Consider the following 15,821-nt stretch of genomic DNA (forward strand, 5'->3'; position numbering starts at 1 on the left):
TCGTATGGTGTAAGTATGACATGAGATATACATGACGGAACTAGAAGACAAAGCCCTGCTGACATCACCAATCGCACCAATATGCTGGTATAGAGAAGCAGACGACACCTTTGTAGTTCTCAAACCAAACGACAACCCTGAACACCTCCTCAACCACCTGAATTCCCAACATCCCCGTATGCAGTTCACAATGGAAGAAGAATCTGACAACAAGCTCCCTTTCCTCGACGTCCTAGTAAAGAAAGAAGACAACAAGCTCTCCACTACTGTCTACAGGAAACCCACCCATACCGACCAATACCGTCACTTTACCTCCAACCACGCTCTAGAGGTTAAGAAAGGCATCATATCCACTCTCACCCGAAGAGCCAAAAACATCTGCTCGACAACAGAAGCCCTAGAAACCGAACTAAACCACCTCCGCCATGTCTTCGTCCCTTATAACCAGTACCCCCAGAAGTTAGTCAACAATGTCATCACAATCACCCTCAAACCAAGAGATAAACCACCCCGCCGGCAATCAGCACCCTTTGTAATAAGTATCCCATATGTCCCAGCAGTCAGCCACCAGATAAGACGACTCCTTCAGCAGCAAGCAGGCATAGACGTCCTGTTTCAGAAAGGCAAGTCCATCCAGAACCTCCTCCAAGCCACAGGCAAACCACCGTCAAGAACAAAAAATGACCTCTCGGGAGTAGTCTACCAGATTCGTTGTCAATGTGGAGTCTTCTATATTGGTGAAACATCCCGCCCGCTCCCACTACGAATCAAAGAACATAAAGCGTCAGTCCAGAAAAACGACTCCAAATCCGCCATAGCCGACCACACCCAAGCCAACCCTGACATGCCATCCTATGGAACAACATCGATATCCTGGAAATCAACCGACAAGACTACAAAATTAGGAAACTCCTTGAAGCCATAAACATCCAACGCCACAACCCCACCATGAATCGTGATCAAGGTTATTTCATCTCCTCGGCCTATCACCACCTAATCAAAGACCACCACCAGTAATGTGCTTGCAATCACAACTAGTGTACTTCAACCTACTTACTTATCATCATGCCATTGTACGTCAAACTCATCAATTGTATAAACTCAACTCTAATCACAATCAATCCTCTGTACATCAACATCCTCTGCTCAAATCAATCTACATCAACCTTGTTAATTGTATATACTCACTATGCAGCAATGTATATATTCTCCTTGTTTCAAATTGTTGTATCCTTGCTTGATAACGGTGTTAGTACCTACACCGAAACGTCGCACTCATTGCAATAAAGAAGTTGACTATCCATGGAACTTAGTTTTCCTTCATCTTCACAACTTCTAAAATGCCTCTCAAAGAAAGTGTGCATTGTGTCTTCAAGGGGCGGTGGCATAGCTTAATGATTAAAGCGTTTGCTCGTCACGCTGGAGACCCGGGTTCGATTCCCCACATGCGTACAACGTCTGAAGCCGATTTCTGGTGCCCCGCCGTGATATTGCTGGAATATTGCTAAAAGCGGCGTAAAACTATACTCACTCACTCTTGTCTTCAAATATGAGCGAACGTCTAAACACTATAACCCGGATGTAGTCACACAGTATCGCCTGTGAAGACTTTTTAATCTCTGACCATTGGTTATTATTCTGTTGGAATGGCGATTAACATATCACCAAAAACGAAACATCTTATCTAAAAGTCAAATTTAGCTGTTATATCCGGAGACTTAAGACGGTAAGGCGGACATGTTAAATAATCGAACAAATAAATGTTTATCCAGACTACTGTTATTGACCTGTTCGGATTATCGAGGTATTCTTTCTCCGTACTCACTGCACTAACCCGGATTTTACTTGAAAATAAATTCTCGGAGAGACTCTGAAAGTAACTACAGTTTTTTGTTTTGCCATGCATGGCTTACCACGCGAAACGCAAATTGTAAATTCTAAAACTCCAGCCTTGATGTTACAAATGCAGGAGAATTTTGACTAGATTTATTTATGAGCGCGACCGCACTGACAGAAACTAACGACGATGAAATCCTATTGCATAAACACGCGTAACACCGCGCCAGGCAGTACGCTTCCCAGTCTGAAGCCATTGTCCACGGTTTGACTGGGGACAGTCTGTATAACGTATGTACCTATATCTCCTCCTTGAGAACGCGTAACTGTCTGTCTCGCCCATCCATTGTGCTACCTTACTGACGACATATCATACTTGAATTTCATGCGCACTCACGCGAAGCGGAATTATCTTCTGAATTAGTCCTTGTAGCTTTGGAAGCGCCCTTAATGCCATCTGGAGTGAGCTATAAGTATTTGACGTTAAGGTATACACGTCAACAAACATGTTTTGGTGACGGTCTGCCCTACCAAAACTAAAATTAGTCTCTCTTTTCATAACGCCCTTCACAAACGGCGATAGTACTTCGCGCTCTGGGAGTAATTATTCGGAAATTATTCACCCCGTGAAAGTACAGCCTTACTATGCGATTCGATCAGCGAGCTTTGTGTGACGCGCTTTATGTGAAGAGACCTGGAATTTTATTCGACAAGTTAGATTGCGTGTTCCTTTGTATTGCATAATGCAAAGTCCAAACACAGGCGAGCTTGTAAAATAGCGTGAATGCCTTGGGTTTTTGTCTCGCTCGGCTGAATATCATATCATGGTGGTAATATAGAAAGGCATATTCAGCACACGTCTGTGTATGAATATATCGGCTAATATAACGCCACAATCTGCGTATATTCCTCTCCGCCCGCATGATTGAGTGATACAGGCCCACCAGACAGCTAAACATATGTACAGTATACAGCGCCTTTAGCTATAGTTTAACATACGTATACACCTAGAAATATGTTAAATACCATTTTGAATAATTCCTCAGTGACAGACTGGCGTGTTCCTCACGGTGATCACGTCATTGTGTGGCGTTCATGATGTGGTTTGACGTGACGTTCCATTACGCTCTGAATGACATTTCTTGTCGACAAGGTGACTTTTAAGTCCCCGAAACGTTTATTAATCTGATTAAAATGTAAAAAGATATTTTTCTTCGTGTGATGCAAATCCGGACAACGATTTTACGTCAGGGATAAAACAAACGCGGTAACAACCAACATTGTTAACGTCGTCGACAACAACAGCAACAACAACGACGACAACAATAACAACAGCAACAACAACGACACTTTTAAAGTTTGTACCTGAAACCTTTTCTTCTCATCTTATTATATATGGTTATAAGCAGCACTTGTTTACTGTCAAGTGTGACGACAATGATAATAATTATAATTTTCGAAAATATTATTATTACCAATAATATTAATAATTAACTCACGTGCTTACTGTCACTGCTAGTATCCTTATGCTGGGTATTTCGTTTGATTTCGCAACAAAGATCACGTGCCCATAAGTAACAACACAAACGCCAACTATAGACGGCCAGCCAAGCGACGTCCTCACGAAGTACTGTGTCGTCCTATATTTAGAACAAACTAATAATGGAGATTCTAGACATACTCAACACGTCCTCCAAGTTTTGCCTAGCCGTAATTTTTCAAATCCTAAACTAAAATCTTGATACTTTTGAGATAATAACACAGTTGGACTGTAGTGTTTCAGTATTTGACTTCTGTCATCTTAAACCTTTTGTCTCGAAACAGTTTTGTTGAAGCTTACGCAACTTAATCGTGCCTCTAACATTGGCAAAGGTTCGGCCTTTCTCGGGTAATCTCGGTATCGGGTAATCTAGCAGTATTTTTTCAAATCCTAAAATAAAACGTTGACAGCTTTTTATATAATAACACAGTTGGACTGTAGTGTTTCAGTATTTGACTTCTGTCATCTTTAACCTTTTGTCTCGAAACATTTTTATTGAAGTTTACGCAACTTAATCGTGCCTCTGACATTGGCATAGGTTCGGGCATTCTCGGGAAGTCTCTGTTACCCTCGGGTATTTTCGAAAACATTCGTGAATCTTCGTCCTTCTTCTAAATCCACTCTCAAACATGTCCAGTGTTTCAGAACTATGACACCCGATGGATTATATTTAGTTTCAAGTTTATAGTTATGTGGTCTAGTTATGATGATAGATCGGTTGTGCCATTAATAACTACTTTGTAGAGTTACATTAACATACCCTTTGAAGTTAAAGTTTTATATTATTCACCTTATATATTATTCAAGTTATATAAAAGCAACAGGCACATACATTTCAATATCAAAACAGAATCCAACAAAACCCAGTTTTAACAAGCAACGATTTTGTAACCTTAAGAAATATTGGGCATTGTTACATTACAAAACATGAATATAATTGGAGAGTGGTATGACAAAGTTTATTAAAATATTTTAACTATTTTCCATATGGCTTTATGAAGCGCATGAATTATGAAAGAATACAGTGCCGCGCGGTTCCTGTAAGGGAGGGCTGACAAAGAGGCTTGTTCTATTGAACTCGACGTCAATGACGCCCGCCCCTCTTGTTAAGGTCGCTCACACGTCAAATTTAAATACCTTGAGGTATAGATATTGTACATGACTTTACACATTCCATTAACATTCCCGCCATTCCTATAATATAATTAATACTGGAAAATACTACACTGGGTACAAAGAAGTATCTTTGTTGCGGTTTCATCGAGTTTGTATACAGTGGCAATGTGGTGGAAACGGCTAGCCGAGCGTAAAATTCAGATCTTTTCATGTAGCAACGTTGATGGTTGAGAGAGGATGGTTGATAATGAGAGCCAGTGTGTCGCTCATCATGACATTAGACAAGATATAACCAACGGGCACCTGTCAGCATCACCCGCACACGTGACACACGTTGTTTGGGCCAACACAACAACTATTACTTATGTTGTAGAAATAGCTGACCTACCCTTGGCAGAACTCCGAGGCAGTCGAGCGAGACGTAGCGAATGTACTTCTGTGTTTTGAATATTATTTTGCGTCGTTCAGTGAACATGTACAGCTGTGATCGTTATGTAATGTTACGTGGCACCTATGTGTTTTTTTTAATATATGTGAACATTATTTGGTTGTACGAATCGTGTCAGTTTTTTTCTCTGAGCATCTACAACTAAACATTACACGATAGTGACAAACCAAATGACCCATCAATATTCGTAGCTGAACTAAGTAAGAGAGTGTATTACTATATATTCCTGAATACTGAATACCATTGAAATGTTTGGTTGGTTTGTTGTTTAACGCGGCACTCAGCAGTTTTCCAGCCATATGGCGGCGGTCTGTAAATAATCGAGTCTGGACCAGACATGAGCATCGATCTACGCAATTGGGATACGATGACGTGTCCACCAAGTCAGCGAGCCTGACCACCTGATCCTCTTAGGCGCCTCTTACGACAAGCATGGTTACTGAAGACCAATTCTAACCCAGATCTTAACGGGTAACCACTGAAAGGTACCCGATGATGTCAGACAAATTGACGCATCACAATTTCTAACAGAATACCACTGAAATGTACCCGATGGTATCGGACAAATTGACGCATCACTATTCCTAACAGAATACCACTGAAAGGTACCCGATGGTGTCAGACGATTTGACGTATCACCATTTCTAACAAAATATCACTGAAAGGTACCTGGTGGTGTTCCACAAAATGACGCATCACTATTCCTAACAGAATACCACTGAAAGGTACCCGATGGTGTCAGACAGTTTGACGCATCACCATTTCTAACAAAATACCACTGAAAGGTACCCGATGATGTCAGACAAATTGACGCATCACAATTTCTAACAGAATACCACTGAAATGTACCCGATGGTATCGGACAAATTGACGCATCACTATTCCTAACAGAATACCACTGAAAGGTACCCGATGGTGTCAGACGATTTGACGTATCACCATTTCTAACAAAATATCACTGAAAGGTACCTGGTGTTGTTCCACAAAATGACGCATCACTATTCCTAACAGAATACAACTGAAAGGTACCCGATGGTGTCAGACAATTTGACGCATCACCATTTCTAACAAAATACCACTGAAAGGTACCTGATGGTATCGGACAAAATGACGCATTAATATTCCTAACAGAATAACACTGAAAGTTACCCGATGGTATAAGACAAAATGATGCATTGTCATTCCTAATCGTACACCACTGATAGTTTCTGTAAAATATGATCTATCTCTGACAGTGGGTATGCTGGGAAATAACACAATATTGCAGAGCAACTCGATTATATTCCTGCAGTTTCTGAATCAAGTTCGCCGCTCGATCAATGCCACACATCGGGGACATGACTCAGCAAAATATGAACACCCAAATCTTACTTTTTGTATCACAGATTTTCCGATAAAGACCCATTGGCTACAAGAATGTCCCACATGTGTGCCAACAACTTTATAGCGCACTTAAACTTACAACGTTTCAATCCTGATTGTCAAACCAGAACTTCCCCGTCTATGGACTTCCCCTGAAACCAAAGACCTCAATAGACCATCATGGTCGTCTCACGTCGCCCTCAGCAGCTCTAGTAGATAGCTATCAGGACACATACGTGAAGAAAACATGAATACAATAATGATGAAGAGGCTGCCAAGGAATTACTACCGTACCATACGTATTGTGAAGCATATCGTTTTTGGGACTACTAGTATTCAGATTGGATATGAATGTATTTTCAAAGATGACTCAGACCTCGTTAAAAGCATTACCCCGTACCTTGAATTTTTAACGTTGCGGTTTCTCGAACTTGTCATTTCTCTAATTTTGTAAAACGACTGGAACATCGCGAGTCTAGCATTCGTTCCTCAAGCGGATGTCCTGGTTCGAATCTCTGACAATGTGTGAAACCCACTGATAGAGATATTACTTGGCATATTGGAGTTGGAATACGCGGCGTAAAGCTCACTCACTCGTTCACTCACCAACAAAGACACACAATTTCGGCCCCTCACACTATAACCTGGACAGTAGTGACCCTACCGACCAATTAAACAACACTTAACAGACTTCTAACAAAACTGCAACAAAAATAAACATTAATTTCAAATACACAGATAATCATCTAATTACTATACACACCATGCTTAACCTCTTATCGTTCATTCAAGGAATGAACCAGGTGACCTTTCATTTCTTAAAACAGCGTCTAATGAACCGAGTTGACCTCGTGGACCCAGTATTACAAGACCCTGGCTCTCTAACACGTCTCCATCAATCAGTACGATCAGAGATACGGAGACCAAATCTCCCCACAGGCTACTGCTGATCTGTCAGCGGTGGGTGTCGCGCTAATCACTTAACAACTGACGTTCGCTTTATTTTAAACTACATCACTGCAAGTGCAGGATGAGCAGCACCTCAAGAGGGTTCGCAGTTTGGTTGATAGCAGTGAGTAAACAGGTAGCAAGATCCGAGTAATAATTTGGTTGAGTGGCATTCTAGAAGTTGGTGGTATAGAGATGACAAGACTATGATAAAGAAGTTGAACATCCATAAAGTCTTGTCATCTCTATCCATGTAATATTGCGGTGGGCGAAACAAAGAAAATGGATTGTGTTATTGTGCCCATTTTCGGAATCGAACCGGCTTTTCGTTGAGGCGAGCGAACGCGTAAACCCCTATGTCTTGGAAGTAAGGCGACGTATTTGATGTTTTAGGTGAGCAGGAGCGGACTAGGTGTAATGCGGTCATATTACAATGTGGAACTTCAAGAATAGGCCTCGCGCAGTATACCCACATGGGAATCGACCAAAGTATGTATCGTGATGAGCGACCGCCTTAACCACAAAGCTATCCAATCACCAAACAAAGGATACCACGTATATTTGGCGTGATGAGAGACTGCCTTAACCATACCACAAACAAAGGATAACAGGTATATTTGGCGTGATGGGAGACTGCCTTAACCATACCACCAAACAAAGGATAACAGGTATCTTTGGTGTGATGAGAGACTGCCTTAACCATACCACCAACAAAGGATAACAGGTATATTTGGCGTGATGGCAGACTGCCTTAACCATACCACCAAACAAAGGATAACAGGTATATTTGGCGTGATGGCAGACTGCCTTAACCATACCATAACCATGGCAGACTGCCTTAACCATACCACCAAACAAAGGATAACAGGTATATTTGGCGTGATGGCAGACTGCCTTAACCATACCACCAAACAAAGGATAACAGGTATATTTGGCGTGATGGCAGACTGCCTTAACCATACCACCAAACAAAGGATAACAGGTATATTTGGTGTGATGGCAGACTGCCTTAACCATACCACCAAACAAAGGATAACAGGTATATTTGGTGTGATGGCAGACTGCCTTAACCATACCACCAAACAAAGGATAACAGGTATATTTGGTGTGATGGCAGACTGCCTTAACCACACCACCAAACAAAGGATAACAGGTATATTTGGCGTGATGGGAGACTGCCTTAACCATACCACCAAACAAAGGATAACAGGTATATTTGGTGTGATGGCAGACTGCCTTAACCACACCACCAAACAAAGGATAACAGGTATATATTTGGTGTGATGAGAAACACAATGCTGTTCAGGAAATGAAGATTGACAAGCACTACGATTTCATAAATCTGAATTTAAAAGAAAATTCTTTCATTGATAGAAAGACCATTGTATTTCAGAAAGGAAAATAGCTAATGCAAAATAAATGAGTTCAAGATTGTGCATGGCTGCAAGCAAATCCTTAGATGTTAAACCGGAACCGGAAGCATGCCGACAGGAATAGATTCAATTCCGGTCACCTAATGCATCCGGGGTGACAAGATCATGCGAATACGGTCCATTGTCTCAGAATCTGAACATCTAGAAATTCGTCGTAAATCAGACGCTGACACAATTATGTTGCATAGTTCGCTGAATTTACGCTTTAAAGTACCGTTACTCGTCAGACAATAATGCCATAATACATAGATATTTCCCCGTGTTTGTCCTAAGAAACTCGAAACCGAAAATCAGCTGAATCTTATGTGCTTTTAATTCGATGTAAGTCGCTGTGTGTTCGGTCACAGCTCCCCCAAATGCCGAAACGCGACGCATGTAACTCAACCCACCAATTCCTTGGAATGGGGTTATAAAATTAGGAATTGGTTGCTGAAGCGGAATTCGGATTCGGTGTAAAATGAAGGGGTTTACAATACGCCTTCAGCGAAGTATTATGAGGGCTAATGAAGTGTTAAAGAGGGGGCTTACTTACCACATACCCGCGTTCTCATAACACACGGAATACCCAAGCTAATTCTCCCCCAATTCCGGCCGGGTAGGTTCGCGACATTGCATGTTACGGAGGAATAAGGAGACCCATCTTTAGAATTACCGCCCTCGTCCCTCACTGAAGCTTGTCGTGAGACTGATAAGTCTACGGGTGTCTGTGTCGCAACAGGGGGGTATGTGTCTGTCACACACCCGGGAATAACGGGGTAGATTCAGGGAAAGGTGACAGATCTGTTTGAGTAGATGTAGGGGTTAAATGTGGTCAGATCAACACATCTAAAACCGATATATAGGGAGGATACCTGTTATGATGATATGTACGTTAACAACACAATCCCTTGACTTCGGTTAGCATTTCGTGTAGCATTCAGTCTGTATTTGACCGTTTTACTTGTTCACGTGACGATCAAATTACGCAAAACAATCTAGCGGAAGTCGTTACATAAATGTTGCTCGATATCAAATTGTATAATTTTTATTACCTTAAGTTCGAAGATGGGTATGTAAAGAGGATGTACAATGTATGGAGAGTGTACAGAGTGTACGAAGAATGTGTATACACTGTACGAAGACTAATGTAGTTTACGAAGAGCACGTATAGTGTACGAAGAGCGTACATGTTGTGTACGAAGAATGTGTATAGTGTACAAAGAGTATGTTGATTATATGAGGTGAGGTGAGGTGAGGTGAGGTGAGGTGAGGTGAGGTGAGGTGAAATTGGGTTTTCCGTTGTGCTTGAGAATATTTCGCTCATATGACGACGTGCATGCGTATGTGCGGCTGCTTGTACTAGCCCAGACTGAAGCTGGTTTTATAGTGCTAGCTCACTGAGATACCATCCCGCAGTGAAGCATGAATACCCCACCCAGACACATTATACTGACTCCGAGCCGACCAGTCCTTGTTGTTCCCATTAATGCCGAGACCCAGGCAGGGACCAACAAGTACCATATTTTAACGTCTTTTGGTATGACGCGGTCGGGGATCGAACCCGCGACCTTCCACTCTCCGGGCGGACGCTCTAAACACTACACCACGGAGGCGGTCGCAGAGTATGAGTATTGTATACGAGGTGGTGTATGACATGCATACGCAATATGCAATTATAGATGTACTATACGAAGGGTGGTGCACGAAGAGTGTTAAGCAGTATATAAGGAGTGCTGAACGAAGCGTATGTGTTGCACACAAAGCATACATGTGTACACAAAGTGGATTACGAAGAGTATACGTCTTGTGCGAAGAATAGTGTGCAGTATATGAAAAGTGATGCACAAAGTGTATGCGTAGTGTATGAAGAGAATATGGAGCGCACGGAGCTGGTTGTGTAGTGTACGTAGATGAAGAGGTATACAAAGTATATGCGTAGCGTACGAAGATAATATGGAGCGTACGACTGGTTGTGTAGTGTACGTGGATGAAGAGGTATACAAAGTATATGCGTAGCGTACGAAGATAATATGGAGCGTACGACTGGTTGTGTAGTGTACGTAGATGAAGAGGTATACAAAGTATATGCGTAGCGTACGAAGATATATGCGTAGCGAAGTGTACGTGGATGAAGAATATGGTACGACTGGTTGTGAGTGTACGTAGATGCGTACGACTGGTTGTGTAGTGTACGTAGATGGAGAGGCTTATACAAAGTGCGTATGCGTAGTGTAGAAGAGAACATGAAGCGTACGACGAGTTGTGTAGAGTACGTAGATTGGAGTATGAGCGGTTGTAGCGATGTCCCAAGGAGTTATGTATTGAGGTTAGGGCCGCCACTACAGACAGGGAAACACACAACTTGAGGTATGGAGGGAGATGTCAGGTGATATCATGCATGCAGTTCTGTATCAAAGCTGAAGAGACTGTTGTGGGTACTCGGCTGTAAGGCAGTGTGGGGCTAGATCCACAGTGAGGAGTACCTACTGATCCAGTCGTAGAGAAAGGGAGTACATGTGACACAGCACCCAGTGGTAGGAGTGAGTTGATGTGGTTTTTACTCGGAAATAACGCTGGTATGACGGGATTTGTGTGACTGTGTGGTTGTTTAGTGAATGAGTGAGTGAATTTGTGATGTAGTGACAGAGTGATTCAATGTCTGACTGTGTGGATGTTTAATGACTGAGTGAGTGAGTGAGTGAATTTGTGACGGAGTGACGTAGTGACTGAGTGATTCAATGTGTGACTGTGTGATTGTTTCGTGAATGAGTGAGTGAATTTGTGACGTTGTGATTCAATGTGTGACTGTGTGATTGTTTCGTGAATGAGTGAGTGAATTTGTGACGTAGTGATTCAATGTGTGACTGTGTGATTGTTTCGTGAATGAGTGAGTGAATTTGTGAGCTGACTGTGTGAGTGAGTGAGTAGCTGACTGAGTGCATGTGTGACTGGTCCTGTAAACGTGTGACTGACTGGCTGACTGGAACAGCAGAAACAGGCTTCATACATTGTACCTTTGTGGTGACGGCTACCCAGTTTAAACAAGGATCCTCCAGTTTATATAAAGTATCGTATTATAGAGGTCTGTGAAAATAAAGCGCCGTATCATATATCGTTTCCCTCAATGCTGTGTGCACTGTATAGAATACCTTTGTTAAAAACACAAGATCTTCATGGCGAAATACAGAAACACTCACATGTATCTACACGCAATTGAATGATAATGTCAATCCTAACACCAAGCTAAACCGCGGTCAAACTGCCCCACATCACACTGCACCCGCTCCCTCCCTACAAATCAACCCGGTTTCCGCTGCTGCACGGGCGATATACGTCGCCCTCACCTACACGCTCCCCACCGTCTGCCCTAAACAACATACCTATAGTTTCGGCTAAGGGTCGCACGCGTGATTTCGCGGGTCCAAACACAATGTTGTCTCAGGTATTTTTTGCCTCCAGGTAAAATATGGCCACCTCTTGGCCCGCCAGTCGCTCTTGCATACCATGGCCTGACATTGAATAGGTTCCCGAGTCAGACGACCCCCTTCCCCACTCCCAAATTACATATCAGGGGCCGCATCTCGCCCCGGATCTCCTCTAACCCCTTTCTACACAAATACAAGAAACTGAGCTACCAGTAGCGCATTGGATTGATCTCAGATCTTTAAACCGACACTTTGTCTTGAAATGAGAGGAACGGCTGGAGTAGGAGAGGCGGCCATCTTGGATTATTGGTGCTTTACAATAATCATATGAACTGGGTCCTCTTACAGGAATATTACAAACCTCAAGCTGTTCAAAAGCCAATGTTACGGTCTAAAGAGGTAGATATGTTACGTTATCTCGGATATCCCTTATTCATTCCCGTATAGATAATGTAGGGCATTTTATTTTAACATGCTAACTCTTTAATCTGATTCTTAAATTTTATCGGCAATATTTGAAGGACCCCTTCGTCATATCATATTTAAACAAATTGATAGTCGTGACCGATTGCTGAAGAGGCATGACAATGCCATTCCTATCTGATCAGTAGATAGAAAACAAGGCGTTACTTGTTGACGGCAGGATCACCCCCGCCAACGACTGCTGACACGACCACAGAGATCTTCACAGATGAACGGCGTGCTCCCCCACGGTGATATTAACTACTGGGCTTCCATACCTTTTTTTATTGAGTAGGTCACGGTTAGCTAAATTACGAATTTCCAGACGTGTCTCTATTATTAAAAATATGCTGATTTATATTTTTGTAATTATGCTTTCATTTATTATTTTATATTCATGACTATTGTATTTCCTATTTGGGGAGGTGGTGGGTGAAGCTGGTGAGTTGTTCTGCCAGAAGCAAAGGTATCGACTGAAATTTGGATAACAAGGTTTATAACCGTTCATATGACGTTTCGGACCGTACAGGTGATGTTTCTGTCTGTACAGATGACGTTCCTGAACAATCTGGATAACAAGGTTGTTACCGTAAGATGACGTTTCTGAACCATCTGGATAACAAGGTTGTTATCGTAAGATGACGTTTCTGAACCATCTGGATAACAAGGTTGTTATCGTACAGATGACGTTTCTGAACAATCTGGATAACAAGGTTGTTATCGTACTGATGACGTATCTGAGCAATCTGGATAACAAGGTTGTTATCGTACAGATGACGTTTCTGAGCAATCTGGATAACAAGGTTGTTATCGTACTGATGACGTTTCTGAGCCATCTGGTTAACAAGGTTGTTATCGTACTGATGACGTTTCTGAACCATCTGGATAACAAGGTTGTTATCGTACAGATGACGTTTCTGAACCATCTGAACCGTATGACGTTTCTGAACAATCTGATAACAAGGTTGTTATCGTACATATGACGTACAGATGATCTTGTTATCGTACAGATGACGTATCTGATCAATCTGGATAACAAGGTTGTTATCGTACAGATGACGTTTCTGAACAAGGTTGTTATCGTAACAAGGTTGATGACGTTCTGAACCATCTGGATAACAAGGTTGTTATCGTACTGATGACGTTCTGAACCATCTGGATAACAAGGTTGTTATCGTACTGATGACGTTTCTGAACCATCTTGATAACAAGGTTGTTATCGTACGTGATGACGTTTCTGAACCATCTTGATAACAAGGTTGTTATCGTAAGATGACGTATCTGAGCTCTGAAACCATCTTTCTGAGCAATCTGGAAACAAGGTTGTTATCGTACAGATGACGTTTCTGAGCAATCTGGATAACAAGGTTGTTGTTTGTTATCGTACTGATGACGTATCTGAGCCATCTGGTTAACAAGGTTGTTATCGTACAGATGACGTTTCTGAATCTGGATAACAAGGTTGTTATCGTACTGATGACGTATCTGAGCCATCTGGTTTCTGAACCGTTTCTGAGCCATCTGGATAACAAGGTTGTTATCGTACTGATGACGTTTCTGAACCATCTTGATAACAAGGTTGTTATCGTACTGATGACGTTTCTGAACCATCTGGATAACAAGGTTGTTATCGTAAGATGACGTTTCTGAACCATCTGGATAACAAGGTTGTTATCGTACAGATGACGTTTCTGAACCATCTGGATAACAAGGTTGTTATCGTACTGATGACGTATCTGAGCAATCTGGATAACAAGGTTGTTATCGTACAGATGACGTTTCTGAACAATCTGGATAACAAGATTGGTACCACAGAACACAATCTGATGAAGATCACACACCAGCAACACTCATCAAGTGATCAATATGATATTTGTGAAACAATATCTGTACTATTGATTAAGTATTTTCGTACTGATTTTCACAATCTTACCCCTAAAACCTTGTATAAATATTTGGTGGTGGGGTAGCCTAGTGGTTAAAGCGTTGGTTCGTAACGCCATATACCAGGGTTCGATTCCCCACATGGGTATACGGTGTCAAGCCCATGTCTGGTGTTTAATATGCCTTAACTAGCGTATTAGTAAAACCATACTCACTCATATTGTAAACGAGGCAGGATGAAAGTTACGGCATATTGTTATTTTGTGAAATATCAATTCTCTTTTTATATAATTACTGTTTTTCAGCACTAAACACATCATAAACAAAACTATATTCCATCTGAAATGATTTTGTTAAAAATCACCTACCTTCTACCGGAAGTAGATTAACAATTAAAAGAATGAAAAGAAAACGTTCAAGAGAAGAAAGTTAAATTATTCAATAACACGTAAAGGATCCCCAAACTCTCTCAAAGCAGTAGTGAGTGAGTGAGTTTAGTTTTACGCCTCTTTTAGCAATATTCCAGCAATACCGAAGCGGGGGCACCTGAAATCGGCTTCACACATTGTATCCATGTGGGGAATCGAACCCGGGTCTTCGGCGTGACGAGCGCATGCTTTAACCACTAGGCTACCCCTCCGCCCCCTCAAAGCAGTAACTATTTTAGACATCCTTGGGCTATACTGGACATATACTGTGAGAAACAAATAAAGGATGACAGGAAAATTCAAGCGTTCGTTTAATATTTTCCAGTTTTCATCACCAGCTTTTTTCCTGTGATCCTTTATTTGTTTCTCTCAGTATATTTGTTTCAGGGTCTGTAGGACAGACTTTACTGGGACGTGTACGTCAGTCAACGTTGGATTGACGATCTGACAAATAATGCTCTCTCAAGATCAGCATCAAACGCGAAAGGTGAAATGATTATATGCTTGTAAAAGATAAGATCAAAACCAATCTGGCCATCCCGAAAAATGATTATCTTTCAGATCTACCTTTTTGTAAATCGACCTAGCGTTAACCGACTCACAGGTTATACTAGAAGGTGTTAAGTCTTGCCGTCATTGGTTGACAACCCATGGTGTCAAAGGTCACTTGTCAGGGGGAGGTAACTTGTGTTTCATTGGGAAAGGAATACGACACGTCAAGTAAGGTGAACTTTCGGACTGAGGGCTAAGGGTTGGTTTGACGTGATCTACTGGCGACCATGACATGCTACTTGACCCTTCCTGGCCAGACGCAGTGGCTTTCTGATTATGGCGTTAAACTGACCATCCCATTTACAGGTAAAAAGCTGCTATTATGGGAGCTTTGGGCTTTTTTGATCCGCTTTCGGAAATATTCCAACTAGATGAAAACATCCGAATCTGTAAATAATTGAGCCTGCA

The 15,821-nt window shown here is 41.8% G+C and overlaps 2 protein-coding genes across 3 annotated transcripts in view; one reads left to right on the top strand and one right to left on the bottom strand.

Moving 5' to 3' along the window:
- LOC124275702 (lactadherin-like) overlaps positions 1-15,821 on the bottom strand; it is a 112,666-nt gene that overhangs the window by 72,928 nt on the left and 23,917 nt on the right. The window contains exon 1 of one of the 2 annotated variants that reach the window (XM_046711339.1): positions 3,336-3,398. The exons of the other annotated variant lie outside the window; for it this stretch is intronic. The gene's annotated coding sequence lies outside the window, so the exon portion shown is untranslated. Of the gene's footprint in view, positions 1-3,335; positions 3,399-15,821 lie in introns of those variants that run through there. 2 annotated transcript variants of the gene reach the window in all.
- Positions 32-12,303, top strand: LOC124275715. The gene is made up of 2 exons (XM_046711355.1): positions 32-656; positions 12,122-12,303. The coding sequence occupies exons 1-2, from the start codon at positions 32-34 to the stop codon at positions 12,301-12,303; spliced, it is 807 nt and encodes a 268-aa protein (XP_046567311.1).

The sequence above is a fragment of the Haliotis rubra genome, unplaced genomic scaffold (assembly GCF_003918875.1).
Source record: "Haliotis rubra isolate DU_JTF1 unplaced genomic scaffold, ASM391887v1 Scf201, whole genome shotgun sequence".
In the NCBI taxonomy this organism is placed as follows: domain Eukaryota; kingdom Metazoa; phylum Mollusca; class Gastropoda; order Lepetellida; family Haliotidae; genus Haliotis; species Haliotis rubra.